Raw genomic sequence first — 27,631 nt, 5'->3', positions numbered from 1 at the left:
AGAGATCCTCTCATTTTTCGAATTTGTGACATTGCATTTAAGTACGTAATGGTTTTACCTAAAATGCATTTTTTTTAAATCAAATTATATTTTCCAAACAGCACATTTTTTTTTAAGATGCACCAAAGTCAACGTCTTAACAAGCTTGGGTCGATGCTGCTACAAGCCTGAACTCGATCGGATGTATTTTTAACAAAAAATTATCCACAACTACATTCTAACATTTTGTGCTTAAAAATAGCAGATCCTTAATTTAAGTCCCCCCTCGTCAAACTTTCACAAGAAACATTCGTCTAGCTGTAAACACTATCAATAATTCCCCCCACTCTTTATCTGTGCCTAAACCTAAACGTAGATTCCATGAGCAAAGCTTCTTTCTTAGAACTGCACGCCTGTGGAATTGTCTTCCGTTTTCCTGCTTTCCGGCTGACTACAATATGGTTGTGTTCAAGTCTAAGGTAAATAAGTTCTTGATGAGCCGTTCCATATAAGTTATTAAATTTACCAAATTTTCATTACTAATGATTACTATATTGACCAACTTCTACTGTACACTCTTTAACCCTTATCCTTGAGTGGCCTCTGGGCCTTGATAATGTGGTGATGCCTTTGTAAAAAAAAAAAAAAAAAGTCAGGTTATCATACTGAATTGGTCACATAATTATTCCACATTTAAAACATACAATAAAATTCCAAATTCAATAAATTCTATTTTTTACTTGTAATCATTTTTTTACTGGACCATTTTTTGTAATTTTTAAATTTATACTAATTTCGACATGGCACGTAAGTATGTAATAATGTTTTCACCTGAAATGTGTATATTTAAATGTTAATTATAAGATTGCAGTATTGTTAAAAGTCAATAGATAAACTAAAGGACCATTAAAAGTCCATACAGGGTGGAATGATAAAATTGTTACCTTAGAAAAGATGACATGATTTAATTTCCGTTTGATGAAAACCATTTTTTTTTTGTTGTTGCCGACCATCTACTAGTTGGCCAGTTGTGTAAAAATCCCACGAGCGATAGGAGCCTTCTGTCATGTCTGAAAGTGATACTATGTACAACATGCTTTCTACCGATCCAAGTTATAACAACAGGACCATTGCCAGCACCTTCAAAATGCATCGCTGGATTGCCATGAATAACAGGTATGTGCCCAGGGTGATGAAAACAAAATTTCCGGCCACGGTTATAGTCTTTCATCTGGTTTCAAGTAAGGGCCACATCATGCCACCTCACATCTTTGAAGTCGGCTTGAAAGTCAACACTAAAATGTATCTGGATATGCTGAATAGTGTGATGATCCCCTGGTGCAATCAGGTGGCGGCTAGCAGACCCTGGGTGTGGCAGCAGGACTCTGCGTTGGCCCACAAGTCCGAAGAGACCTAAGCTTGACTTCGTACCCTTTTCTCACTGGCACCCCCCCTCCTCCCCCAACCTGAATCCGCTGGACTACTTCGTCTGGTCATACGTCGAGAACATCACCAACATGACCTCCCACAACACCAAAGCCAGCCTGATCGCGGCCATCTGCCAAGTATTCGCCGGTTCCCACTGGCACCTGTGGAAAACATGCTCCCAATTCCAAACCAGTATCGAGACAGTGATTGAGGCTGAAGGCAGATACATTGAATAGATGTCAGCTCTACTACATAATCGAGTTACCTGAATTGATTTTTTTCATAAAAGTTTTAAAAATAAATCTGTAGTGTTGTTTTCTTTAGGGCAATAATTTTATCATTCTTCTCTGTACATAGGCTATAGGACCATTAAAAGTCAATAGATAGGTTATAGGACCATTAAAAGTCAATAGATAGGCTATAGGAACATTAAAAGTAAATAAATAGGCTATAGAACCATTAAAAGTCAATAGATAGGCTATAGGACCATTAAAAGTCAATAGATAGGCTATAGGACCATTAAAAGTCAATAGATAGGCTATAGGACCATTAAAAGTCAATAGATAGGCTATAGGACCATTAAAAGTCAATAGATAGTTTATAGGACCATTAAAAGATAATAGATAGGCTATAGGAACATTAAAAGATAATAGATAGGCTATAGGAACATTAAAAGATAATAGATAGGCTATAGGAACATTAAAAGATAATAGATAGGCTATATGAACATTAAAAGTCAATGGATAAGCTATAGGAACATTAAAAGTCAATAGATAGGCTATAGGAACATTAAAAGTCAATAGATAGTTTATAGGACCATTAAAAGATAATAGATAGGCTATAGGAACATTAAAAGATAATAGATAGGCTATAGGAACATTAAAAGATAATAGATAGGCTATAGGAACATTAAAAGATAATAGATAGGCTATATGAACATTAAAAGTCAATGGATAAGCTATAGAAACATTAAAAGTCAATAGATAGGCTATAGGAACATTAAAAGTCAATAGATAGTTTATAGGACCATTAAAAGATAATAGATAGGCTATAGGAACATTAAAAGATAATAGATAGGCTATAGGAACATTAAAAGATAATAGATAGGCTATAGGAACATTAAAAGATAATAGATAGGCTATATGAACATTAAAAGTCAATGGATAAGCTATAGGAACATTAAAAGTCAATAGATAGGCTATAGGAACATTAAAAGTCAATAGATAGTCTATAGGACCATTAAAAGATAATAGATAGGCTATAGAGCCATTAAAAGTCAATAGATAGGTTATAGGACCATTAAAAGATAATAGATATGCTATAGGACCATTAAAAGATAATAGATAGGCTATAGGACCATTAAAAGTCAATAGATAGGCTATAGGACTGTTAAATTCGATAGACTATAGGAGAAGAAGAAATGATTTGTCAGAGGAAGTAACGTCATGAGATAGTCTATTAATCCCATAGAGGGGCGTCTCCAACACCTTTCTGGAGTAAAAAGTTGTAAAAACGTTCCAAGAACAGAGAAGTAGACAATGCTTGGGAAAAATTAAATAAATGGACTTGTGAGCAGACAACTTATGAAGCTGGAGGAACTGTATTGAAAAACTGAAAACCCTATTCACATTGAGGGGCGGTATTGAAAATTTATCAGTGTTGCTGTTTTAAGAGTCGTCTTTCTTTGACCGTGTTTTCATATAAATGCTCATATGCACCGTGTCCTTTCTCTCTATTGTGTAAACATGTAAAAATAAACAGACGGGGCTTTCTGTGTCTCTCTGTGCGCAAAAAGGCTAAAAAGATGTGACATTGTTAATTAATGCTTTCTTTGTCATCGTCAATATAGCTTCCACTATGAAGTCATTTAAGGGATTTACCTCACAGTTAATTTAACAAAGGTTATTAATTAACCCAACAAAACAAAATTGAAGAAATACTTTTATTTTGTACCTAATATTTATGGAACAAAGATTTTATATTCCAAAAAATCACAAAAATTAATTAAGCAAATTAAAAAAAAAATAATTTATGAAAAACAAATTTGCTGTTTTTTGACCGATAACTGACAGACGCCATGGGTGACTAGAGAACACAATGAGGGGAGGTAATCAGTGATTGTTTTTACAGTTTCCATGTGGATGGGGGTTGTCTGCCCTTGTCCACTGATTCATTGATTTCATTTTTTACCCTCATCGAAACAGTAAAATTAGATTTTTTTTATATAAAAATAAAACTACTTGATCAATAACGTGATATTTGTAATTTTGATAAATTTTATTTAGTTTCCATCTTATTTTCCTTTAAAATGAAAAATTTAAGAGGTTTTAGGGTATGCTGAAAACGAATATCGCATTTACATCTTTCGTAAATAAGTAGTTTTCTGAATATTTAGCAATGTTATTTCTAATCGTATTACTGGTGGCCATCTTGGTACGTGTGCACTTGAACATAGTTTCTTAGAGTTGTGTTTGCACACCACCAGCAATGACATAAGAAATGACATTGCTTAATATCCGCTGAAAAATTTAAATGAAATATTCGTTTCCAGCATACCCAGAAACCTTCAAAAGTCCCGTAATTTTTTATCTTCGTTCCTTGATTGGTGCGTACGATATACAAAACTTTCTGTATTTCTTTTAATTTTAAATGCCGCCATCAGTGCCAATCTGAATAAGCACCGAATTTGCTTGAAGACAGGAAAGAGAAGGGGGGAGGCGGTTTTTTTTTTTTTTTTTTTTTTAGTTCAATGTATTCTTGCGTTTATATAGTTAAAATATTTTTGTTTCAGGAAATGAAAAATAGTTATATGTAAGTTATCTCCCTTTAATTTATAAACTTTGTTGAATTAACTCCCTTTGTTTGGTTTTAAATCATTTTTCAATTTGTTTTTGTTTGTACTAATGAGTTATCAAGGCCCAAAGGCTATTCAAGCATAAGGGTTAATGACACTAATAATTTTTATATATAATTATATATAAAGTTTTAGCGAAATAAGTACATTTTTTTAATTTAATATGATTAAAACTTTAATTTACTACTCGTCTTTGAAACAGGTTCAGAAAACTGAGTTTACTTTTCAGAAAATTGATCTTACTAAAGATTTATAAACTTAATTTTTAAAACTTTCAAATGTCACTGAATTTTTGCATTTTTTTTTTATCTATTGTGAGATCAAGAAAACAATTTTCATTTTAAAATTTGTTTTTACAATCAAAATTACGTTTTTCTTTCTTTTTAAATTAGCTCTAGGCTTTTATTGAATTATACAATCACATTTTAACCGAAACGAATGATTATGATAATTTCGTTTGAAGATACTAGTCCGTACACGCCACGCCCATTTTTGCACGTTTCTGATTAATGCGATGGAAGCAGTATATTAGATTTGGTGATGGCACACGGTATAGCAAACAAGTTACTGTTTCTAATTAGGATAATTTCTATTATCAGTGGCTAATTTTACTCCTTGTAGCAATAGCCAGTGAGTGTGCGAATCTTTCTAAATTACTGTTAGGTGCTCAAACGACTTCATTGTTTAGAAAGTCATGGAATTATGGGTAAAAAATGATGAGCGAAAAATGTTTCTCTTTGATATAAGGGAGGTAATCCTTAATCTTTTTTTGGCTTTAAAGTAAAATATTTTTTTTGTCTTTTTTGGGGCAGGGGTCTTGTTAAGCTATAGTCGACAAACCAATTTTTTAAATATATCGTTTTAAGAAAAAACAATATTACATACTCAATTGTCATGTCGAAAATAGTAATATATCCAAAAATTACGAAAATTCATTGAGTATGCTCAGTCCGTCAAGTCCAAAGTCGCTGAGCAGCGGCTTGGTTTCCACCAGTTTTGGCAAATAGCAAACAGGATCCTGAACAGAAGCATGTGCTCTATCCCAACTATCATCAATGGACCTGAGGTAATCTTTTCAGCATCAAACAAAGCCAAACTCTTTGCCAAGAACATTGCAGCTAATTCTACCCTATACAACCAAGGCCGCCAACCTCCCATATTTCCTCCTTTATCAGAAAATATGCTATGCAACATACAAATATCTGTGCATAATGTTACCAAGCTAGTCAAAAACCTTGATTCCAGTAAAGCAACTGTCGCTGATGGCATTCCAATTATAGTGAAGAACTAGTGCCCATACTTACAAAGCTGTTTAAACCTTGTCTTAAGGAGAATTGCTTCCCAACATCCTGGAAAATATCATCAGTATGTCCTATATTTAAGAATTCAGGTGATCATTCATTTCCCTCTCAGTACAGACCAATAAGTCTCCTGTGCGTTATGAGTAAGTTACTGGAATCTGTGTTAAATAGAGAAGTAGTCAACCACCTCAGCAAAAATAATCTTCTTAGTGACATGCAATATGGTTTCCGTTCTGTTAGATCTACAGCAGATGTGCTTACGGTTATATCTTATAGGATTAGTGAATCTCTCGATGGAGGCTTCCTTTCTAGTGCAATTGCTTTTGATATATTAAAGGCCTTTGCTAGGGTATGGCATAAAGGTCTACTTCACAAGATCTCCAGCTATGGTATAGCTGGAAATGTTTTTTCAATAATTAAGTCATTTCTGTCTGATAGATCCATAAGAGTAGTAGTTGATGAGCAGAAATCAGAAGCTCACAGTATTAATTCTGGAGTCCCTCAGAGGTCCATCCTAGGTCCACCTTTCCTCCTAATCAGCATCAATGATCTTCCAAATCACATCCTTAGATCATTTGTAGACATTTATGCTGACGACACTACCATCTATGGCAGCACATCAAAAGCCGTAAGTGACCAAGTTCTCTCTGATTCCCTCTCCTCTGATCTTGAGCATATCGTACAATGGGGAAAAAAATGGCTGGTTAATTTTAATGCATCTACAACCAAGCTTCTATCTTTACATCATCAACGCTCTGATCCTCATCTGGCATCAACTGAAATGAATGGCTCTCATCTTAGGGAGGCTCCATGTTTTGACAAGCTTGACTTTTACTCCTGATCTGAAATAGAACACATACATCAAATCCGTTGCCAAGGTTGCTAGGAAAATGGTGGGATCTTTCTTTTGATCCAGTAGATATCTCACTGCTGATGCAATTCTCTACCTATATAAGAGCCAGGTATGTCCAAGGATGGAGTATTGTTGCCACATCTGGGCAGGAGCTGCTAGAAACGGCTTATCCTACCATGACAGTTTGTTTGACAGAGTTCAAAATAGACTTCGTAGCCTTGTAGAGGATGCCTTTTCTTTTTCTTGCAACCTCTTTTTCACAGAAGAGACATTGCGATCCTGTCTCTGCTTTATCATTATTTTCATGGCAAGCGCTCGGCTGAGTTCCAATCTATGCCCCCCCTTCACCAAACTTTTGTGAGAAACACTCGTCTAGCTGAAAACACTATCAATAATTTCCCCTACTCTTTACCTGTGCCTAAACCTAAACGGAGATTCCATGAACAAAGCTTCTTTCTTAGAACTGCACACCCGTTGAACTATCTTCCGTTTACCTGCTTTCCAGCTGACTACAATTTGATTGTCTTCAAGTCCAACGTAAACAAATTCTTGATGAGCCGTTTCCCTTAAGTAAACCAATTTAAGTAATTTACATTTCTAACGATTACTATATTGTCCTATTGACTACTGATCACTTTTTAACCCTTATCTTTGAGTGGCCTCCAGGCCTTGATAAGTGGTGAATCTTATGTAAAAAAAAAAAGTCTATCGCTATAGATAGGTACGTGCAAAATGAATGCCGATGCTCAAAATGTATAAACATTTTAACCTTTCCCTTTACTTAAAAAATTCACCAAAAATCAGGAAATTAAACAGTTTTAATGAAATTTTCAGTATTTATCAAATAATGATCGCGGAATATAATGAACTAATTATTTTTATTTAAATCTGAGGGGAAATGTATTATTTTGTTTAAACAAAAAATACCTTTACTAAAATTATGGTTTTCAGTAGTTAATAAAAACCTTTAGTATAATTTTCAGTAGTAAATAAAAAACGCAAGAATTTATTTTTGCTTTTTTAAATGAAAATACAGCATTATAAATTGGAATGATAAAAAAAGAAAAAAAAAAACAGTTTTTTCAGAAACTTTACGAAAAAAAGCTCCTAAAGTTCGTATTAATGAATTCAATATAACCCAAAGAAAAAGTAATTTCTCGAACTGCTGATATTATGACTTTGACATATAGATGTTTGAGGTCCAGGTTTTGAACCTGTTCATCATTCCAAGGGAAAAATTTCCTAGACAACTTTGTGGCATGCGTGGCACAGAAACCCAAGAATTTTCACTTCCATTTAGGAGGATGGACAATATAAACTCGGCAGCAATCTCCAATGGGCGTCAAGTCTGCTTTTGAATGCGTTTACCGTTTGTGCTTTTACAACTGCATCTGGGAGATCATTCCATGTGTTGACAACCGTCTGTGAGAAGGTCCGTTTGCGGACATCTAGCCTACAGTGTTTTTTTTTACGATTTGAGGCTGTTCCCCCTGGTTGTGCTGTTTTTGGTGATCTGAAAAGACGACTTTCTTGTATCATAGATCCCATGGATGTACTTGTAGAGATCAATCATGTCACCATGATTTCTCCGATGCTCAAGAGTGGGCAGCCTCAGGGTTCTCAATCTTTCAGAATATGGCTTGTCCTTCAGTGATGCCAGCAGCTTGGTTGCTCGGCGCTGTACGTCTTTCAGATCATTGAATCAAGCATTGCTTATTTAGTATTTTCACACAAAAAGATTATAATTGCAAAAATATTTCTACTTTTTTCAGATTACATGTTTCGCATAATTTTTATATGTAAGATTCTAATATTTTCCTTGCATGCATGAACGTGTAACTTTCAGTGTAACATAATTTTTATATAATCTTGAAAAATAAAAAAAAAAGTTTTAATTTAAAAGCAGGAACACAGGAAAATAATTAAATTAAAAAATAGTAAAAATTATACAAATGTTCAGGATAGGAATGTACGGATGCACAGCTGGGGAAAAAACAGTCGGTTTTGATCCCCCCCCCCCGCCTCTCTTAAACTGCCCTACATTATTTTCAGATAACCGTTTTGACTGTCTGACATGTTGGGCTTCCATAGAATCCATGTTTAGATGACTTTCTGTTTTGTTTGAGCAAAGCAGTTCTGAGTATTAATTAAGCTATTGTTTTGTACAAACAAGGTGTTTTTTTTTTTTAATTTAATTTAATATCTTAGGACTTTACTAATTATCTTCGAAATAGACCCAGGAACCCAATATTTATCTTTTAAGGAATTTTTACAATGAATTTATTACACTTCAAAATTTAGCTTAACTTGTCATTTTCTGAATATCGCCATGAAAATATTTTCCATTATAACTTTTATTTTTATGTGTACAAATATTTTTTTATTTTGGAAATTAATTTTAGGCTTTAATCTTTCAAATACAATCAAAAAGTAGTCAGAAACCTACAAAAAATTGTGATAAACCGGCTTTCGAAACTATATCCCCCCATTTTCTTTCTGCCATTATTGCTTGTAGCTAACTATAGACAACAAATGGCGTTTGGGACAAGATCAAAGTGTAGTATCTGTTCTTCAGATGCTGCACTTCAATTTCTTGTTCTCTGTCAGTGGAGGAGAAATCCTTCACGACTGAGACAATTTTTATTTTTGTTCCTTTTCTCCACATTAAAAACGACCCTGGTGTCTAACTCTGTCCCGTGGGGAGGCATTGTAAATAGGAACTATAGACAACAAATATTGCAGTCATTACACAAATAATCAAAAATATTCTTTTCGGAGTTATGTCCCCTGTGTATAGCCTCCTACTGCATATTTTTTTACATCTAGGAAAAATGCGATTTTACCCAATTTTCCATAAAAATTACCTTTAACTAGAAATAAATTTCTACTCAATGATTTTTCGTAATTTTTGGATATATTACTATTTTCAGCATAACAATTGAGTATGTAATATTGTTTTTGCTTAAAACAGCATATTTAAAAAAAATCGATCTGTTGACAAGCACTCTTTTAAAAAATTTTTTAAAATAACGTTTTTATGGCGCTTGCCCAGAATCCTTTGCCTCATGAAAAAAAATTTTCTGAAATAAAAAAAGAAGTATGATGTGCATACCGATAATGGAAAGAAAAAAATCGTACACTAAAAATCGCATAAATTGATGAAGTAGTTTGATTTTTATACAGAAAATCATTTTTCTGAAATCTCACAAGTTTCAATTATTTGGAGTTATCTTCTTCGTTCCTTCAGGCTGTTTTCAAAATTGCACTGCGAGATCATAAGTTGTAGTTTAGCCATCAAATTTTATTTTCTTATTTAAAAATAAAACCACTTGATCAAAATGTATGTGATTTTTGGTGTATGATATTTCTATCACAAATATGTATAACGTACAAATTTTTTAACTTTTTGTTTTTTCAAATGAAGGAATTCTGGACAAGTCAGAGTTTTTTTTTTAAATCTTTTTTTTTTTTTACCGTGTCCATAATAATCTTCTGCAGGTGTAAATTTAAAAAAAAACAAACACAATTTCCAAGCAAACACAAAACTTTGTTTTCACTTGACCTCTTACTATATCTATCCCCCCCCAACACACGCACACACACACACACACACACACACACACCTTTACTTTGTTTATCAAGCGTAGTTCAGATGAGGGCGGCTGTGAGGAAGGACTCTTCAAATGTTCTAAAATAACGCAAGACGTTGACATTTTTCAGGTTGGCATATCACTACCACCTCTTCCCGCCATTTGGCCTTCATTTGCCAAATTGTAGTCAGCTGACATGACCACACAAGGTAAACATGCACGGCAAGGGCAGAGTTGGGTGTTGCGGTGAAGGGTCACTTTCTGGTGTCCAACAAGGAAATCAGCCATTTAACTCTTATACTTTCCCATCGCCTGCAATGTCTTCTTTCCCGTCGTCTTTGTCTTAAATCCGTATCGAGGATTTGCATTGGATTTGTTACTTTTAATACAATTGATTTTTTATATTCACGGAAAATATTTGTCTTTGATGAGTATTTAAAAAAAAATGTAACTAACACCTGATTCGTCAATTTTGATTTGGTATTGTTGTACGATGTTATTAGCAATGGAGTCACTATTCTTCTTCTTCAACGGTGTCGTTACATTTGAACACTCGAACCCCACACGTTGTGTCTGAGACAGTCACAAGGGAAAACAAAAAGGAAAGAAATTCCACGCAGTTTTTTCAGTTGAAATGAAATGCATTTATTCCTGGTTCTTTGAAAATAGCGAATTGCCTCTCGTTTTTTGCATATGCGTCATGCGGTTGTTTCTGCTGCTACCAGCACTAACAGCTCTCTTACATGTAATGTTTAAGACAAAAGCAAGTCAACCACATCTATGTACAATGTAACGTCGGAATTACATATAAACATGGACCAACACATCGCATGTAGAGACCAGTCGCAAAGGAACAAAAAAAAATAAGGAAAAAATTTGACTCGGCTTTTTGTTTTTTCAGTTTAAATGAAATGCATTTATTCATGGTTTTTCTAAAATAACGCATTGCCTCTCGCGTTTTTGCATATGCGTCATGCGGTCAACTTGTTGGATGTATCCAAACAATGAATCAATGAAGACCACTAGACCATGAGCTGGCCCAAAGGAAGTGAAGAACAAATAAAACAAGAACACATTCAAGCAAAGACCTGATGGACAGACAGACCCTACCAATTTCTCAATCTAGAGGATCAAGGTGTTTATTTATAATTGCCTGCAGACATAACATGGTCGTTAATATTGTTCACTGTTGTTACATTTTAATCCTCGGACCCAACACAGTGTATCTGAGACAGTCGCAAAGAAATTCGACTCAACTTGAAAAGGGTTTTTCCAAAATAATAAATTGCATCTCATTTTAAAAGTCTCTTAGTTTATGTTGTCTGCCATTAAAGTTAAAGTTTCTCGTCACCACGAGCCAACGTTTATCTTTCTCGCCACGCAATTTCTTCTCTCGTTCTCGCCACGTGGTGCATTTTTTCTCCCTTTTACTTTCCTTTCTCTTCCTCGTCTATGACGTCACTTCACACACTGGCTTGGTCATTTGCATATGTGTTATACAGCTGCTGCCTCCAGTGCTAGCGGATCTGCTAGATGTTATTGGCAATGTAATAACATATACTTTGCTACAATTTATTTAAGAAATTACTTTGTCCGTCTCAATTTATTTACATCTGAGAGTATCCTATATTTTTACTAAGTCACCATTCAAAAATATCGGCGAAAAAAGCGACCCCTCCTTGTAGAAAAGTGCCCAGATGAGGATAAAGGAATTAATGATTTTAACCAATTTTTCTACATTTGTCATCCAAAGGGCTGAGTTTCAAAACGATACCGATGTGGTGAAAATCCGTCACCTCTGTCGAAAGTTTTAGGCAGACATACATACATACATTTAAACAGACAAGTGAGATTTATATTATAGATAAAAAAAGAGTTTTAAATCTCATAGGTCCCACACTGTCGGCCAACCTCCAATCTCTGTCCTATCGTTGCAATGTTGCATCCCTGTACCTTTTTTACAAGTACTTTAATGGAATGTGCTCTGATGAACTCATAGCACTAATACTCCCTCAATATTCATACTCCTGACTAACCCAACAAGCAAAAAAGTCCCACCCTCTCATTATTGAACTTCTTACATGCCAAAAAGCCTTCTATTTGAATAGTTTCCTCCTTCAAACTGATAGATTTTGGAATTCTTTCCATCTCCTGCTTCCCTGACTGTACTAACCTGCAGAGGTTTAAATGTAATGTGAACAGACATCTCACTGCTTAACTCCCCACAATCACTTGTTAGACATGATCCCAAGTGACAATATGGCTTGTTTGGAGTGAAAAAAAGAGAAATAAATAAATATTAATATGAAACAGGATTAGATAATCGTTTAAAATTAAAACCCAGCAAGTGAGATAACTCGTTTTAAATTGAAGAACGTAATAGGAGTTGTCTACCTTTTTATATTTAAAAAATAAGCAAACAAATAAAAGTTAAAATGATTACACTGCATGCCGAGCAATGCCAGGTTGGTACAGATAGTTTATAAAAATAAACTGATGACGATCAAAAATACGTGCAATGGACCAAAAAAAAAAAAAAATAAAACTCTCGGATCGGTACTCCACCACCAGTTGATACCAGAGATATGATAATTAGCTGGAAGAGTTGAGAAGAAATAAAAAAAAAAAAAAAAGAAAAGAAAATGTTTTAATCAAATCTGCATTGATAATGATCTACTGACAATATATATATATATATATATATATATATATATATATATATATATATATATATACACACACACGGACATATCTACCTACCTATGTAAGATTAGTGGGAGAGAACTCTTGCAGAGTGCTCAGTTCTTAAACTTAAAAAAATGAGAGCATAATATCCCTACTATTATATAAAAGTCACTTTGTGTGTTTGTGTTTGTGTGAGAGAGTTTCTTCCTCATAGGTTCTGAAACGGCTATCTCTTGCGAATTTCACACAAAGCTCATTTATCTGTCTGGCAGTGTTCTTAGATATGTTTTGTATAGAAATTCATCCGATAAGTATCAAAACTCCGATCTTAAAAATAGTCTTTCTTCTCTTATAGATAAAAAATAATTTTTTCGGGGGAATATTTTACGTTCTGTTTATGTTTTGGATTCTGAAGAGAAGAAATTTTATTTTTTTACTGTACAGAGGTTTTTTTTTTAACAATTTTCAGGTTGTTTTTTTTTAATTTATAATTTTGAGTTGTTTTTGAGGCTGTTTTTTTTTTTTTTTTTTACAATTTTTAATTTTATTTTTTTTATTTATTTTTTTTTTACAATTTTCAGTTTTTTGTTAACAATTTTAAGTTGTTTTTTTTTTTGACAATTTGGAGGGTTTCTTTTAACAATTTTGGAGTTGTTTTTTTTAACAATTTTGAATTTTATTTTTATTTTTTTTTTTTACAATTTTCAGTTTTTTGTTAACAATTTTAAGTTGTTTTTTTTTTTTTTTGACAATTTGGAGGGTTTTTTATTTTTTTTTTAACAATTTTGGAGTTGTTTTTTTTAACAATTTTTGTAGTTTTTTTTGTATAACTTACTATCAAATGATATCTCATAAAAGTAATCATAATGGAGACAGAATGTATGAAAAACAGAATGGAAAATCAAATAAATCAGGAAAAAAACAAACAAGAGATTGACCGGTTTCATCTAGATCAACAACCGTCTTCAGAAAAATGAAGATTTCCAGTGTTTAATTGTTTTTTAATTGTCATACACACATACTCATAGTCTTGTAAATTTTTCAAACTTTAAAACTATATTTAAAAAAGCCAAAACTTTTAATCCCAAGTTTCTCATTGGAAAACTATTGTTTGCAAGTCAACTAATTTTGAAATCACTGTATTAGTTTGCTTTATGAATTATCATTAGTTCTAATATTATTTTAGGGGTCATCAAATATTTACCATATATATATATATATATATATATATATATATATATATATCCTGCCTTGACAGAGTACAAAATAGACTTCGTGGCTTAGTGGGGGGTGCCCTTTTCTCTTCCCTACAACCTCTCTCCCACAGAAGAGATATTGCGAGCCTGTCTTTGTTTTATCGTTATTTTCATGGCAAGTGCTCGTCTGAGTTCCAATCTCTGGTCCCCCCTCACCAATCTTTCACGAAAAACACCCGTCTAGCTGAAACCACTGTCAATAATTTTCCCCACTCTTTATCTGTGCCTAAATCCAAGCATAGATTCCATGAGCAGAGCTATTTTCTTAGAAGTGCACGCCTGTGGAACTCTCTTCCGTTTGCCTGTTTCCCACCTGACTACAATTTGGATGTCTTCAAGTCCAACATAAACAAATATCTGAAAAACTGCCCCCTTAAGTAAGACACTCTATCAAATCTCCAATACTAACGATTACTACGATACTATCCCATTGATTACTGTACACGCAATAACCCTTATCCCCGAGTGGCTTCCGAGCCTTGATAAGTGATAACCTCCATGGAAAAAAAAAATATATATACGTATAAGTGTGAATGTGTGCGTGTGAGGACACTTCTCAACATACATGCTCACCAAATCTTTGATCTGCAGGCTGGAAATTTGGTATATAGAGTATTCAGACATGTGGAAAACTTTTTAATCAGTTTTCATCTGGAAAAAAGGGCTGCTAAGGAGTCAAACTTGTAAAATTGGGCGTCATCGGATTTTATCTGTTCGTCAACTGTTTCATGAGGTTTAGAAACACTTTTTAAAGACGTGGCAAGATGGTCTACTGGTTACCGTACTTGACTCACTGTCTTTAGGTTTTGGTTTCGATCTCAGCTCGATTATTTTTTATTTCTTTTTTACTCACAAGAAGTGAACTGTTTAGAAAAAAAAAACCCATAGTACTTGCATGCAGATGTCTCAATTACTTTCCGTTTTTTTATTTTTTTATTTTTTTTTTTACTTTATTTATTAACGTTAACGTTTAATACCGGGCAACGTATATATATAGTAAAGCAATTTACACAAAAAAATCTGGTCATTGTAAATCTAAATAAAAATCGAACAACCAACGATTTTCATGGCTGAACATTTTTGAGTTAATTTTTTTTCCTCCAATTTCTTTTGCAAACAAATTTCTGAAACTTGAAAAACATTGACAAATTTCGACTAAGAATGGACCTTTTTGAAAGTAACAGATATTTTTGTTTCCATTAAAAAAAAAAAAGTTTTTTTTTTTTTGTGTGTGTGTGTGTGTGTGTGTTTTTAATTTATAAATTTATAAAAATTAGTTTACAATTTTTGGAGACAAAAAACTAAATCATGGCACATATTTGGCGATGTTGGTGCCAGTTTGAGTTTTGTTGTTTCCAGTCAACCCCTTCCCATCCCCTCTCCCGACCCGAGGGGATTTATCGTTTGGATACAACCCCCACAGAAACCGTCTCAGACATTTGTGTCAATGTAGGTAGGTAATAAGTCATCTTTTCTGATTTTTCTTTTTTTTTTCTTTTTTTTTTTTTTTTTCTCCTTTGAAATTGAAAAGTAGATGATTGTCCACAATTCCTGCCATATTCAAAAACAAAAATACAAAGTATTCTCTATGATGTACGTAATACGTCAGGGATCGAAAAGATCATATTCCTAAAATCGCGCAAATTGATGGAAAAGTTTTTTTTATCTATAAATCATCTTTTTTTAATGATTTAACGATTAATGGTAAATCGTAGATATTACAAGGCTGCTTTTAATCTCTATTTCTGGAGAGGTTTTTAAGGGGCAGGTAATTAGTGATGAATTTTACACGATGACGGAGTATGGCACTATCCTCATTAGCTTATAAAATTTGATTTTCTTAGTTAAAAACAAAAACTGATTGATTTACATGGTTTTTGGAATATGATATTTGTCTTTCATTGCGGGTACATACATCATGAAGATTTTTTTGTATTTGTGTATTTTTAATATATGAAGAATTCTGGACAAAAATTATAATTAGCATTGACAGATTGTGTTCCTCGGAATTGTCTAATCTATTCGCTGCTTCTTTTGTTCCAGCTTGTTGGTTGGTCTAGTGGTCTTCATCATTTCACTATTTTGATATCCCATTGTAATATGACTTCTGATTCCAGTAACTTCTTTCAAGAATTGCAGGCTTCTGAACTCTCTTCCTGCTTACTGTTTTCCTCATATCTACAGCCTTGGTCTTTTCAAGACTAAGGTCAATAGGCATCTTCTGTCTTTGCGATAACCAACTTTTGTTCTTGTTAGTTGCTTATATCAAGTGGCTACATGGCTTGTCAAACGATCTTCATTGAAAATTAATAAAAATTAATAAAAATTAATAAAACAAATTTAGATAAAACATCTGTACAGAATCTCAAGCCTTTCATCTAATCCACAGAAGTAGACTGTTTTTCATTCGATCACATAGCTTAGCGGTTAAGAGCATTGGTTAATAGTTCTAAATGACAGCAATCTGGATGTCAACGGTTCCTCCTCTTCCTCCTCTTCACTTACTGTAGGTGATAACTAAGAATAACGTAAACTAACACTTCTATCCTGTTATGGCTGACAGAATGAGAACAATCTAACTCTGTGGATTAAAAAAAAAATGTAATGGTTCAGGAATTCAAGGTAAGGATTCCTAAGTACAAAAAGAAGCACCCGGAAATTGTTAGAGGTTATATTGGCTGAAACTTAAAATGAACATTATTTCATGATTCGAATCCTTTGAGATGAGTAATTTGGATGTTTATTTATTTGTTTATTTATTAGTTTATTTATTTGTTTATTTATTTATTTTTGTTTATTTGTTTATTTATTCGTTTGTGTGTTTGTTTTTTATTTGTTTATTTATTTGTTTGTTTGTTTATTTGTTTATTTATTTGTTTGTTTTATTTGTTTATTTTTTGTTTGTTTATTTATTTGTTTATTTGTTTTTATTTGTTTGTTTATTTGTTTTTATTTGTTTATTTTTTATTTGTTTTAATTTGTTTATTTGTTTTTATTTGTTTATTTATTTGTTTCAATTTGTTTATTTATTTGTTTCAATTTGTTTATTTATTTGTTTCAATTTGTTTATTTGTTTTTATTTGTTTTTTATTTGTTTATTTGTTTGTTTTTTATTTGTTTATTTGCTTATTTATTTATTTGCTTATTTATTTATTTTTTATTTAATTTATTTGTTTATTCAATTTATTTATTTAATTTATTTGTTTATTTATTTAATTAATTTATTTATTTATTTATTTGTGAACTGTTATCCTTATCTTCATAGTTGTGGTTTCACGACATTTCGGCCAATTATTCCTCTGACCTTTGTTGTGGTTAATCACCTGATGAAGGTCAAAGGAATGTTTGGCCGAAATGTTGTGAAACAACAACTATAAAGAGAAGGATAACAGTTCACAAATAAATAAAAATTAGAATTGTAGTTCAAATAATCCCAATTATTAATCCTCATCTCAAAAACCGATGACGTCACATATCGCATTTCTTGCAGATTCGACCCTGCCGCCAGCTTCTTCAACAGATGAAAACAGGAATTCCTGGGGTAAAACTGCTGCAGGATGCCAACCGCCAAGACCTTCCCCGAATCAAACACTGAATCAAAACATGCCAGGTAAATTCCATTAAACAACATTTAAAAAAAATTTTAAATTATTTTTCAGTTTAAAAAATTTTTTTATGAAAAAAAAATGTTTTTTTAACTTTTTTATTATTTAAAAAAATAGTTTAAAATATTTTTCTATGAAAAATAAATTTTAGAATAAAAAAACGTTTTAAAAAAAAAAACAAAGTTTTAAAAGAAAAAAAAAGTTTTCAAAAATTTTTAAACAAATTTTCCACAAATTTTGAATTCCTTTTGGTTCAATTGCAACATAGGGACTGTTAGAATATTTCACTTACCTCACCTTTTTTTTAATGTTTTCAATAAAATTGATTGTTACGTTTTAGAATTTTTGAGATGAGGATAATTAATTTGTATTATTTAGATCATTCTGACTACCGTTCTCATCATCTCATCACACAACATTTCAGATGATGGAATTTTTCACACTTTTCTGGTGTGTCTATTTGGAATTTGAACAGAACTCTTCATTTAATCTCCAGGGGTAGTTTGATCTTGTTTCATCAGCCATGAACGAGTAGAAGTCTTAAATGATTCATAATTGTATTCTCAGTATTAACTGAAGATTGTATTTGAATGCCTACTGGAGAGAACTTGAATGCCTACTAGACACTATCCTTGAGTATCTAACGTCTCTCTGTACAAGGGTTTGCCAGAACAACCTAGCATGAGGATACTTTTCCTAAAAAGAAAACCCTGACCAAATATTCAAAATCACATTTCGTATTCGCTGCCCAAATAAGATCTCCTTTCTATGGCTAACTTACATTAGCTTTTACGAGGAATGTTGCACTTTATCCAAGTGATGTTGCCTCAAGTAATAGCACAAAGCTGGATACTCCACCAGACTAGATAAATTTTTGTCCTGGAATCCAGTGAAACCAAGAGACGAAAACAAAAGATATACTACAACATATGAAAATGGTTAATTGAGGAGAGGAAAATTATGTTCTAAATTTCTTTACTAATTAAGTGTTTGAAAGATAAAGAACTTTAATGGAACATTCGAATATCTCTGTATCTCATATAGAGTTCAAGTGTTAGCCCCAGGTAGTGAGCCCAGGGCTCTACATTGCGAGTGAAACATTCGCATTTGCAAGTGATTTTTCAAAATGCCGACTAGAAATAATGAAACTTTTATCTTTTGGCGATTGTATTTCTTTCACTGACAATCTTGCAAAGTTCACTACTGAGTGAAAAATATCTTTTCAACTTTTTTTAATAAAACGAACAAAGTTAAATTATTTAAACAATAAAAATTTAATAGAACAATATGCTCTTTTTTTTTTTAACGAAGGCTGTTTAAAAAAATATCTGAAGAAATAAGAATGTTTATACTTCCAAGTATCAACATAAAATTTGTTGTATATTTAGAATTACATTTATTTAAACAAAAAAAAAAAAATCTTTATGATGTACATATTTGTCACAGACGAAGATGTCATATTCTAAAAATCATGTGGGTTTGGCTAGTAACTTTTCTATTTGGCTAGTAAACGAAAATATTTAGTTGTCAAAGGTCAACTAAAGATAAATTTGTCCGTAGAGCCCTGGGGCCTCTTGATTTCTGAGAACTTTGACTGGAGTAAAATAAAACAAAAAAGTATTTACTGCGGATTATCACTTAGATTATTACTTAGCACTTTTATCCATTGTGTCCCAAGTGCTTACAGACCAAATTTGGCATAAAGATTCCCTAGTTCAACAAGACACACTTGAAGAAAGTCAAAGGTTTGAAAATCTCTACTATTTGTATGAGTTCCTTCCTTATAGGTTTCGAAATGGCTGAGCCTATCTCTTTCAAATTTCGCACTAAGATAATTTATATGTCTGGCAGTGTTCTTAGATATTTTTTGGAGAGATATTCATCTGATAAGTATCGAAAATCGAAAAAATCCGATCTTAAAAATATCTTATCTCTCTTATAGATGAAAAAGAATAATTTTTACGGGGGAATATTTTTAGTTACACCGTTCAAGGGAGATAATAAAATTTCAGCAAATCATTTCTTTTTAGAAAATAAAAACAGATTTATTATAATCTGGAGATATAGTTTTGTGTTAGAGCATTCGACTACAGATAGAATGCTCTCTGCTCAAGCCCGGACGTACCTCACCATTTTATTTTAATTTTTTCTTATTAATGCGTTCAATTTACAATAAAAGAAGAGGTACCATTTAAAATCGCTGCAAATTATTTCTTCTAAACAAACAGATCTATTGTCATTTTGAAATATAACTCAGTGGTAGAGCATTCAACTACAGATCGAATGAGCCCCTCTTCAAGCCCGAGTGCACCTCAACATTTTGTTTTAATTTTTTTCTTATTAATGAGTTCAATTTACGATAAAAGAAGATGTACCATTTAAAATCGCAGCAAATCATTTATTCGTTTGCATATTTTAAAACTAGACTTTAATCAGAAGTGAGTTTTCCAAGGGATTCATCGTTACGCTCAAATATCAGCTGACATCATATTGTAAACAAACACAGACGGAATTTGATGAACGACATTATCATTATTTTATTTTTTATTTTTTTTGCGAATTAGTCCACCGGGCAAATTATTCCTCGTAATATAATATTCAATAGAGGATTGATTCTATAATAATACTTACGCAATCTGCATAAATTAAAATATGTTTAAGCATATTGTACAACCGGGCAATGCCGGGCTGCCAGCTAGTAGCAACAAAGATGAGAACAATAGTCGGAAGAATCCAACTAATTGAAATAAAAAATCCTCATCTCAAAAATTCAGAAATTTCAATTGATTGCTTCAAATAAAACTGTGATTCACATTTTAAAATCTACAAAATCCAATTTTAATTCAACGGTTTAATCGCTGGCAGCCATGTTTTTTTTTATATTATCTCTCTTGCACTGAAAAGAGTTTTACTACTTTGAAAAAATAAAAATAAAGTAAAACTTTTTGGACACACAGGAAAATTTTAAACGTAATCTGTAATATAAATTTTACGTGTCTGTTTAAATGTATATATGTATGTAAGTATGTATGTATGTGTGTCTCGCAAAAACTTTTGACAGAGGCAACGGATTTTCACGAGATCAGTATCATTTTGAAGCTCGACCCTTCAGGCAAAAAATTGTCCAAAAACATTAATTCCTTCACCCTCAACTTGGCACTTTTCTACAGAGAGGGGTCGCTTTTTTTGCCGATATATTCGAAAGTCATCCCCTCTTTTTGATTGAATAGCTTTAATTTAAACCTACGTCACTTCCAATTTGGTGATGGACACAACAGCTAACGCATCACATTTTTCTTTCATTATTATACAATTATGATATAATTATTAATACTCATATTATACAATTATAATATAATTAATACTCATACAATTATAATATAATTATTAATACGCATATTATACAATTATAATATAATTATTAATACACATATTATATAATTATAATATAATATAATTATTAATACTCAGATCATACAATTATAATATAATTATTGATACTCATATTTTACAATTATAATATATAATTATTAATTCTCATATACAATTATAATATAATTATTAATACGCATATTATACAATTATAATATAATTATTAATACTCATATTATACAATTATGATATAATTATTAATACTTATATTATACAATTATGATATAATTATTAATACACATATACAATTATGATATAATTATTAATATACATATTATACAATTATAATATAATTATTAATACACATATTATATAATTATAATATAATATAATTATTAATACTCAGATCATACAATTATAATATAATTATTGATACTCATATTTTACAATTATAATATATAATTATTAATTCTCATATACAATTATAATATAATTATTAATACGCATATTATATAATTATAATATAATTATTAATACTCATATTATACCGCAATGTTGACTGTAATTCACACAAGGTTTCAGCTGATCTAAGTTGGTACAGTGGTAACGTCACCAGCTTTGGTCTAGGTTTTTCTGGGAGCTTTTTTTTTATGTATTTATCTTCTTTTTTTTTTTAATAAAATGTTTTAATAAAATTTACAATTCTTTCGAAATTATCCTCGCATTTTCCTCTTTTTTCTTTTTTGTAACGTTTAAGATTTCATCTTTAAAAACCTTAACATTTTTAATAAAAAAAAAAAAAAACGGTCAAGAATTAGTTGCAGTTATGACTATGCCATACCTACAACTACGTATCTAGAAAACGCAGCCATAAAACCTGAAATAGTGAAGAAGGAGAAAGTAGCAACCTTAGTAGAAGTTAGTGTCCCCAATGATGCTGGGTTAAACAGAGCTGAAATGGAAAAGAAATTGGAATCTTAGGAAGATCTCCATCATTTCTTTAATTAGAGGAGCAACCGTACTTATGAAAAAGAGTTTAAAATGGTACCTGGCAAATATACTCGGTATACCTGGTGCACCAAGTGCAAGAGAAATTCAAACAATTGCACTTAAGGAAACGATTAGAATATTAAACCAATCTCTTTGTTTGAATGCATTAGATTGAATAAATATCTAGCATCTGATAGGATGCCCCATCTACAGCCAAACAAAATGATAAAGAAAAAAAAATGGAAACATTATTGTGTAAGTAGGTAAAAAAAAATGTTCAATTAAGTGAAATTCTTATGAACAAAGGAGAAGGGAGATAGTATTAATTGTGGAATTATTAATTGTGGAATTATTAATTGTGGAATTATTAATTGTGGAATTATTAATTGTGGAATTATTAATTGTGGAATTATTAATTGTGGAATTATTAATTGTGGAATTCGAAAAATTGATTATTATTAGATTTCTTCATAGTGTTATGGGTGCCAGGAAGAGGACTTAGGACTGGCAGGGTTAGGTCCTTGTTAACAAAGCTATTAAAGATTAAATAAACAAGAGAAAAACTGGCTCGATTTTAGATATAAAAATTAGAATTTTATTTACAGGTAAAAAGAATCTTTTTTTTTTTTAATTATACTAGAGAGTCATTGCTTATTAGAGTCTGAAAAGCCATTCGAGGATAAGGGTTTAGAGACGTGTGTTAGTGATGAAAAGCACCAGAGAGGATTAGAAACCGTGGGTTAAATAGTTAGAATTTATTTAAGTTAGCGGTTTGAGAAGAATTTTTTAAGATTGGACTTAAAAACAACCATGTTGTATCCAGCTGGGAAGCAGCTCTGTGGTATTATTTCCGTCGATGGGAAGTTCTTGGAAAGGAACTTTGTTCATGGTAGTTCTAATTTGTTTGATTATTAAATTATCAAATTTTTATTTTGAAAATCTGAAACATTTTCTGAGATATTTTTCTTGTGGTGAAATTTGCCTCCCCTTTTTTTTTTCTCCAACAAAAAATCCTTTGTTGTTTGTTGTTATAAATAGATTGAAGTGGAAAAAAAAGAGTTTTTGTTCCATTTTTAAATCTTTCCATTTTTAGGCGTAAATAATTCTGTTGTTTTGCTTATCTTACTCCGTGACTATTGCATTCTTTTGTAGACATACTCTCTCTCATATATATAAAATAAGAATTACAATTAAGTATATATATATATATATATATATATATATATATATATATATATATATATATACTTAATTGTAATTATATATATATATACTTAATTGTAATTATATATATATATACTTAATTGTAATTATATATATATATACTTAATTGTAATTATATATATATATATATATATATACTTAATTGTAATTATATATATATATATATATATATACTTAATTGTAATTATATATATATATATATATATATATATATATACTTAATTGTAATTATATATATATATATATATATATATACTTGTAATTATATATATATATATATATACTTAATTGTAATTATATATATATATATATATATACTTAATTGTAATTATATATATATATATATATACTTAATTGTAATTATATATATAGATATATATATATACTTAATTGTAATTATATATATATACTTAATTGTAATTATATATATATATATATATATATATATACTTAATTGTAATTATATATATATATATATACTTAATTGTAATTATATATATATATATATATATACTTAATTGTAATTATATATATATATATACTTAATTGTAATTATATATATATATATATATACTTAATTGTAATTATATATATATATATATACTTAATTGTAATTATATATATATATATACTTAATTGTAATTATATATATATATATATATATATATATATACTTAATTGTAATTATATATATATATATATATATATATATATAAAATAAGAATTACAATTAAGTTTACAAAGAAAATCCAAAATAGCAAACTTAAAATATATTATAAATATTAAAGACTATATATATATATATATATAAATATATATATATATATATAAAATAAGAATTACAATTAAGTTTACAAAGAAAATCCAAAATAGCAAACTTAAAATATATTATAAATATTAAAGACTATATATATATATATATATATATATATATATATATATATATATATATATATATATTATTTACTTTATATATTTTCCCAAAACCTCTGGCCTTGATGGAGGGGAGACAAAAACTTGCTGCTATGGTTTCAAATGATCTGAAATAGCAGCAAGGGAAGACTTGATTCCAAATATTTCTCATATGTTATATCTCCCATCTTTTGGAAATCGGGTACAATTATGAATATCTCCAGTATCAAATAATCTTTATACACTATGAAATTTACTTCATGTATGAAAACCAAAGAGGGGAGATAAAACATATGAGAAATATTTGGAATCAAGTCTCCCCTTGCTGTTATTTCAGATCATTTGAAACCATAGCAGCATGTTTTAGTCTCCCCCTCCATCAAGGCCAGAGGTTTTGGAGAAATATCAGATATTTTGTAATTCATATGCAAAACTAGAAAACAAATGACTATGATTGAAATATTGGTAAAGGTGCAGTATTTTTCCACTCACAAAACATCCATTAAAATGATCACTGTTATACGTTTTCAAGGCTGCTGAAAACGAAAATAAATTAACATCAACTTCATAGCCACCTTTTTTTCTTTTTCTTTTTTTTGAGGGGTGGGGGCGTCTGTTATTTATTTTAGGGGTTGTGTTTATTTGGTAATTGTAGACCAACATAAAACCTACGTTAAAAAACATTTTTTTAATTGATTTTCACCACCCCTAAAAAATCCCCACATCTTCCAAAAAAAAAAAAAAGGTGGTCATAAATTGGGTACTCATTTTACGTTAAATTAATATAGAAAAGTGATCCCCTACTTTTTGAAACAGCAATGTGCGACCTTAAGGGCAAATGCCACATAGCCTAATACACAATTCAGGTCACTAGCTTTCTGACGAGCCTTCATTTGTTAAATTCTAATGAATAGTCATTGAGATTCGGAGCTTATAAAATTGCCAAAAAAAGGTGGTATATCTATTGATATATCTGTACTTGTAGCCAAATTGAATATTGAAATGCTCATATCTTTGGTTCTATGAGACAAAACAACATAAAAATTTGCAGGCTTTTTGAAGATTATAATACTATTCTAAGATTCAAATTTTATGACAGCTTAGGTTTTGCTGCTTCGGTTGTCTCCCCTGTAGCCTTGCCAGGACACTAATATATATATATATACACACATTTGTACATATGTGTATGTTTGTGTGTCTATGAGCTTCATCATCAGATGCAGTTTAAAATTTGCAATGTATGTATATATTTTCTATATTTTTATATGTATTTGTATATGTGTTCTGGGGTACAAATCACCCTTATTTGAGAACTAAGTGGAATCAACCAGTCCTAGGAATACAACTTGTTTCAGAGACTAAATGGAGACATTCATACCATGTTTAACGGCATGCTACGAACACGTTCCTCTATACTTTACACTACTTGTGGTTTCTTTCATTTGTGACCCCTAGCACGGGTCTACAACAATATGTATGTGTACATATATTTATATATGCGTACATATATTTGTATATGTGTACATATATTTGTATATGTATTTGTATATGTGTACATATATTTATATATGTATTTGTATATGTGTACATTTATTTGTATATGTATTTGTATATGTGTACATATATTTGTATATGTATTTGTATATGTGTACATTTATTTGTATATGTATTTGTATATGTGTACATATATTTGTATATGTATTTGTATATGTGTACATATATTTGTATATGTATTTGTATATGTGTACATATATTTATATATGTATTTGTATATGTGTACATATATTTGTATATGTGTACATGTATTTGTATATGTATTTGTATATGTGTACATGTATTTGTATATGTGCACATATATTTGTATATGTGTACATATATTTATATATGTATTTGTATATGTGTACATGTATTTGTATATGTGTACATGTATTTGTATATGTATTTGTATATGTGTACATGTATTTGTTTATGTATTTGTATATGTGTACATATATTTGTATATATATGTGTACATATATTTGTATATATATGTGTACATATATTTGTATATATATGTGCACATATATTTGTATATGTATGTGTACATATATTTGTATATGTATGTGTACATATATTTGTATATGTATGTGTATATATATTTGTATATGTATGTGTACATATATTTGTATGTGTATATATATGTGTACATATATTTGTATATATATATGTGTGTATATATGTGTACATATATTTGTATATGTATGTGTACGTAGACTTGTGAATGTATGTATGTGTACACGTATTTGTGTATGAATGCATGCATATATTTGTGCATGTATGTATGTGTACATGTATTAGTGTATGTGTAAATGTATATATGCATATATTTGTGTATGTATGTATGTATGCATGGTCGGGTCACCAGCGACTAAACTGGTTCCCCCACCAGACTTGTTTGGTGAGGAGGGTTGCTAGTCTCCCTGAAGGATTAAAAACAAGACCTTTCAAAGGGCGAATGAACCCTTTTTTGGGGTCAACGACCAACTAGCACCGTGTATATTTGTGTGTATGTATATATGTGTTGCGGTGGAGAGGGTTCCCGTAAGCTGTGGTGAAGGCAACCTTTCTAGGAGAAGCAAATCTCTGATTTAAAAAACCATAAAGCGGGAGACCAGTACCCGCATTAAGCTAGTCTGCAGTTTAACTTGTTGCTGGCTATCTTGCTCTTGCTTGTTGCTGGATCTCAACATGTTGAACTGAGAGAGAGATTTAGCTGTCGTACAAAGCTAAGACTCTGTAACATCATTTGTGTATAGATACTCCCTCAGGCATTTGGGCTTATGGGCTTTAAGTGTCTGTAGGAGTGGCGCTCGTCTGGCAAGACGTTGCAATCATCATGTATGTATGTATGTGTGCATGTATATAAATTTGTGTATGTATGCATGTGTGCATAAATTTGTGTGTGTATGTATGTGTGCATAAATTTGTGTGTGTATGCATGTGTACATATATTTGGTATTGTAAGATGTTGATGCTCTTGTTAATAAATTTTTTTGTGGCAAACCTAGAGTACTTTAGTCCAGAAGGGAATTTCTGCAATCAACATATTATATAGGACATATATAATTCAGTAAAAAACGTATACATATATTGATTCCTGGTAGGAATTCTTACACTACACTGATGATTGCAAAAGTATGAAACACTGGTGTATGTAGGTCTAAATTAATAATTATATCCTTCAAACCTCTATATTATTGTTGGTAATTAACACAATAAAAATCCTAACGCCTTGGTTTTTCTTTCTTTCTCTCTTTTTGATTTCTCTCTTTCTCTCTCTAAATTTCTTCTTTCTTTTCTCCATACTTCCTCTTTCTTTCATTTAATTTTTTTCAACAAAAGTATACATTAGAAAAAAATTTGTCTTGTGGCGAAACAATAAAGTAAAAGACGTAATTAAATAAACAAAAAGAAAAGAGGTGAAAAAAGAGAGAAACAGAATGGGCAACGTCATAAGCGAAAGATGGCATGCGAGCGACATTCCCGCTATTATTTATAAAGATGTTGACGACGTGGTAAAACTTTAATAAAAAGGTTACTCTT

General features: G+C 30.8%; 1 protein-coding gene across 4 annotated transcripts in view; it reads left to right on the top strand.

Annotated features, from left to right (window-relative positions):
• Positions 1-27,631, top strand: part of LOC145255851 (uncharacterized) — a 210,562-nt gene that overhangs the window by 125,578 nt on the left and 57,353 nt on the right. For all 4 annotated transcript variants that reach the window (XM_080114607.1, XM_080114605.1, XM_080114608.1 and 1 more), the window contains one exon: positions 17,437-17,556. In XM_080114607.1, coding sequence (XP_079970733.1) covers positions 17,437-17,556 — 120 coding nt within the window. The remainder of the gene's footprint in view (positions 1-17,436; positions 17,557-27,631) is intronic.

The sequence above is a fragment of the Euprymna scolopes genome, chromosome 31, assembly GCF_053919585.1.
Source record: "Euprymna scolopes isolate OS-2025 chromosome 31, ASM5391958v1, whole genome shotgun sequence".
Taxonomy (NCBI): domain Eukaryota; kingdom Metazoa; phylum Mollusca; class Cephalopoda; order Sepiida; family Sepiolidae; genus Euprymna; species Euprymna scolopes.
This window is presented reverse-complemented; position numbering and strand designations above follow the sequence as displayed.